Below are 4,925 nucleotides of genomic sequence, written 5' to 3' on the forward strand. Positions count from 1 at the left end.
GAAAAGAGGGAGGAGAGCATATATTATAATAGTGCCACCACCGTTGCTGCCAGTCACAGTCCCCTGCACATTAACAGCGACATTTGCGCGCGTCATACGTGTCAGCTTTTGCCTCGCACCTGTCTCTTTCACTTTCTCGTTGACCTCACGCTTTACTTTCCACGCGTGTTACCCACGCTCAACGCAGTTAATCCTGGATGAGTTCCCTGTCTGGTCTCTCTTGTACTAGTAGTAGATGCGTAGCCTACGAGTCTGGGACCCACTTGAAGATACCCATGTCCCCACCTCTCCCTACCACCTTTTTTGCCTTCAACTCCAAAACTACCTCGTTAACTTGCGCCTCTATCTCGCCAACTTTGCTAAAATACGCCACTTTGTCCATTTTCAACTTAAAAATAATTATTTTTTTCCAAATATACAGGAGACTTTCATAATTACATGGTGGAGATACAGTAAGGTTTAATTTTACAGTCACAAGGTATATTTTTGCAGTCTATTCATGGGATTTTTACTTTTAGATAATAATTTAAGATAGAGCTTTTTATATTTTTTTTAATATTTGATTAACCCAAGAAATTTGATGGCTCTAAACTTGAGTGAAGGTTTTGATGAACAATTATAATTAAGTGCATTTGATTTATAGTCTAATTTAATTGAAAGGTCGACAAAATTAAGTAATTGGTCAAATTAATGCAAACACTCTTGCTTGCTACGCATGCATGTTGTTTTTTTTAGAGACGTTGCAAAAATGATAACCACATAAATTGCAAGGAACTTAACCATTAAACATTGAACACCAATTTCTACAGTAATACAAGCATTAACTTGGTAGGAAGCATCCAAGATGAAAAGAAATTGGACAAAAGTAGGGTTCTTATCTTTCCTTGTAAGAATTTTTGGGTGCTATCTTACTATCATTTTGTAATGATTTCCGATTGGAAAGTTAGGCACTAAGTGATTTGTCCACCTTGTGGGAAAAATTGACAAACAAGGCAAGGAATGCGGTGGGAAAAGATTATAAAATCCAATAGAAGAATAGTTACCGGTAATAATGAAAGCAAGAAAAGAAAAAGGTTAAACAAATTTTTGTTTTCTTGAAATTTATCTTCTTCTTTTTTAGGGTATTTTGGTTTTGTTCATGACAAGTTAACATGGACACTAGCATTCTTGGTGGCTTTACAGATGGGGCAAGTATGGAGACTTGACCCACAAACAGTACACAAGCACAGATGCCTACAAGGCAACAGCAACACACAAGACTCTGCCTTGTTACAGTTCCTGCACAACCAACTACTTGTACCTGTACCCCTTGGACCTGCACCATTATTGTCCTGCGCCCCATTTGCTAACGTGCACCTCTCCGACACTTTTTCTTCCCATCCATCATCACCATCACCACCATTGCTACCACAACATGATTGGGCATCGTCCAGTAATGCTGCTGTCTGATCATCTAATCCTGCACCAAGGGTGCGGTCTTCCTTAACCTGTGCTGCAAGGACTTGTTCAAGATTGGAACGTAGAGTATTGGCTGTTGCTTCGTTGGATTGTGCCAAGTCTCTCCATATTTGGTTCTCTACGCACAAAGACTTGACTTTCTCTTCGAGGGCCCAATTCAATTTGCCTATCTTTTCAATTTCTTCTTCTTTTGCTCTTAGCCTCTTCATCATCCCTGTCTCTATTGCCTCTATTATCCTCCTTGCTTGCCTCCTCCTCTTCTCTTCTATCTCCATCCTTACTTTCTCCATCTAAAACAAAATAACAAAAAAAAAAAAACATCAATACAACTTATGCTAAAGTAAATATATACAGTATGAGATTGGCAATAGGGCAATGCAACATGCTAATCATAAAAAGAAAAGGAAAGAGAAAAGAAGGTGAATAGAATTGTGATTTTAATGAAGTGATGAACTTACATGTTGAGAAACAAGGCAATCGATGTCTAATTGCTGTTGTTGGATCTGAAAAGAGAGGTCTTGGCCAAGAAAGGAGAAGGGAGCGCAAGTCTTATTGGATTGTACTAGAGTTGGATATGAGAGGAGAGGATTGATAGAGTCTCTTGGGCGCTTTCTTTGTACAGGGACGTTGTAAGTGAGACCACTGTCTGATTTGATTGGTGTTTTATGGGAGATTGAATCAGTGATCACAGAACTGTACATAGGAAGAAGTGTATCAGCTGTTGTCGTTGTAGTTCCTCCTGATAATGGCACACCATATCCCATTTGGGTGTTGTACATATTTGTATTTGCTTCAATGGGGTTCGTTATTTCCCTGCAAATTCATCATACAAAACAGCATTAGATGATATAAACACTCGTAAGAGCAAAGTCTTTGAAACATATGTGTGTAGACAGGCCAAAAGGGTACCAAAACCAACCTGCTGCTTATGAGTTGAGGAGGGAAGAGATTGAGGTGCCTTGCTTCAACAGCCATAAGAAGATGAATAAGAAGAACGATCTATGCGTTCTTGCTGTCTCTGCTCGTTATAAGAAAGGCAGGCTCTTTCTTTCTTGTTCTTTCTGGCTGGAGGGTTGGTTTTTAGAGAGGAGGAGAAGAGAACAATAAGAGAAAGAAATGAACAAAATGGGCATGCAATAGAGGAGGAAAGGCTGTGTGGTGGGGTTTATTTAGGGTTTGGTTTGGTCTAGAGAGAGAAATTAAATTAAAAAAAAAAAAAAAAAGAATAAAATCTCCACACACTCACTAGTATATTTTCATCTCTAGAGGTGTAGACTGTGGGAGGTTCTATTTTAGGATTCGTTTACCATGAAAGAGGTAATGACCCTTTCCGCCTTCTACTTTACTCCAATTCCACCACCAACAAACGCGGTCAATCCTTCACCAGAAAAAAAAAAACAAACGCCGTCAATCCATATTTACAGCGAATTACCAGGATTAATTCCGGAAATTAGCCGCTATTCACAGTAACCGGAGATAATGGTGGTGTTCTTCTTTTACTAATTATCCTTCCTCCACCTTTTGTGTTAAAAAAGGGTTAATCTCGAATTAACTACCTGACTATACATGAATTATTGATTTAGTTTCCGAGAATTTTTTTAAATTGAGTTCTTTAAAAAGGTTTCAGCGGAGCCCTCTTTTCACGTCTAGAAATAAACTAGACATTGCACTTCTATGCCGTGGGCCTCTATTATTTTTTTTTCTTCATAAAAACTGTGTTCCGGTATTGGAAGTGTATTTTTTTTTTTTTATGAAAATCTAAGCTTATTTGGAAATATGGTAATTTATTCTTTCATGTGCTTTTTAAAAATATATTTGTCTTGAAAACAACATCAAATTGATATTATTAATGTTTTTTTTAATGATTTTGATGTGCTAATATAAAAAAATATATATTAAAAAATTATTTTGATATATTTTCAAGCGAAAAAAACTTTTGAAAAGTACCATACACCACAATGTCAAACACCACAATAAAAAATAAGGATAAAAATTACAATAAAAAATAAATTAAAGGGCACCTATAATTTTCTCTCATCGGATAGTGAAATTGAAAATAAAATTAACTTTAACAAGAGGCCAAAAAAGTCAAACAAATGAGAATCAAATTGGAAAAAAAATATGATAAATTAGGATTGAATGATGAAATTAAAAATAAATAAAACTTTTACAAAAGAACCAAGAAAAAAAAATTAAAAATCAAAAGAATAAGAATTAAAGTTAAAGTATCAATAATAAAGAGAACAAACTATAACTTTCACGGAGAAGTGAGAAAAGAAAAAAACAAAAAGCCTTACAAGCGATAAACCATACCAGTATTGTTTGACATAATAATGCTTCAAACAACACGGTGGAAGAGAATGTTTTGCCACTAGGAAATGTTGTCCACACCGCCCGAAGTGCATGGACACCGCACACAACTAACAACCTTTCTTATTTAAATAATAATTAATTTTTATTAAAAGATCAAATTGCTCTCAAGAGTAAATTTTTTATTTTATTGTATTTAAAAAAATCAAAAAATAGAAATGCTCCTATGTGCCGTTTAATTTATTTATTTTTTAACTTGGAAGGTGATTAAGTAATTTTATTATGCTTGCAATTTGAAAGAATACTTATACTCTTGGTTAATCCTTCAATGATTAATGAGCCATGTGAAAAGACTAAACTATCTCTAAAACTAAAACATTTAATTTTTTTAGGAAGATCAAAATAATAATTATGATAAAATAGTTAATCCTTCAATGATTAATGAACTTGTCTTCCATTTTAGCTTATTTGTTATTTTTTTGTGGACTTGATTGAGATCATTGAAGATTAGTTTGAGGTTTACTCTTAATTAATAAAAAAAAGAAAAAACAAAGAGCAAGCTGTTAGAGATTTAAATTAATACACTCAAGATAGAAATTAAAGTTATTAAATTCAATCTTAAATTTAAATAATATATTAACTTGAATTAATTTAAAATAGTATTATTTTAAGATATATGTATTTTTAAATTAGAACAATGTCTTTTATAAAAGAAATTTTAAAAAAATCAAACCAAATTAAAATTGAATCATTTGGGTTGTAAATTGACCGACCAAATTAAATAAATTACATTAATTTTAATCCAATGTAATTTGAAATCTAATTTAAATTATGGAATGACAAGGTAATCTTTAAGGTTATAGTGTGTTTAATAACACTAAATAAAAGGCATCTGCGCATCCACGAAACCCCCAGCCGAATGAGGCTGCCATGGACAGCCACGCAAGCATAAAGTAGGGTCCACAAATAGACGAGTGGGGGCAGAGTTTAAGGAGGTCCATGTTCCACCACATTTGCACAGAGAAAAAAGATGGGACCATGCATGATTGCCAGCATGGCAGTAGTGGGGCCCAATGGAGATTGGATTTTTTTTGTTAAAAAAGGAAGAACTTTAACGAGCGGCCGCTGTGTGGGGGTTAAAGTTAGGGGTACGGTAT

The 4,925-nt window shown here is 34.5% G+C and overlaps 1 protein-coding gene across 1 annotated transcript; it reads right to left on the reverse strand.

Annotated features, from left to right (window-relative positions):
- Positions 1-1,074: 1,074 nt before the first annotated feature.
- LOC7470973 (probable BOI-related E3 ubiquitin-protein ligase 3) lies at positions 1,075-2,643 on the reverse strand. The gene is made up of 3 exons (XM_002317580.4): positions 2,378-2,643; positions 1,917-2,271; positions 1,075-1,748 (listed from the first exon to the last, which is right to left on the reverse strand). The coding sequence occupies exons 1-3, from the start codon at positions 2,431-2,433 to the stop codon at positions 1,137-1,139; spliced, it is 1,023 nt and encodes a 340-aa protein (XP_002317616.3). The 5' UTR covers positions 2,434-2,643; the 3' UTR covers positions 1,075-1,136.
- Between the last annotated feature and the right edge of the window lie 2,282 nt (positions 2,644-4,925).

The sequence above is a fragment of the Populus trichocarpa genome, chromosome 11 (genome assembly GCF_000002775.5).
Source record: "Populus trichocarpa isolate Nisqually-1 chromosome 11, P.trichocarpa_v4.1, whole genome shotgun sequence".
Lineage (NCBI taxonomy): Eukaryota > Viridiplantae > Streptophyta > Magnoliopsida > Malpighiales > Salicaceae > Populus > Populus trichocarpa.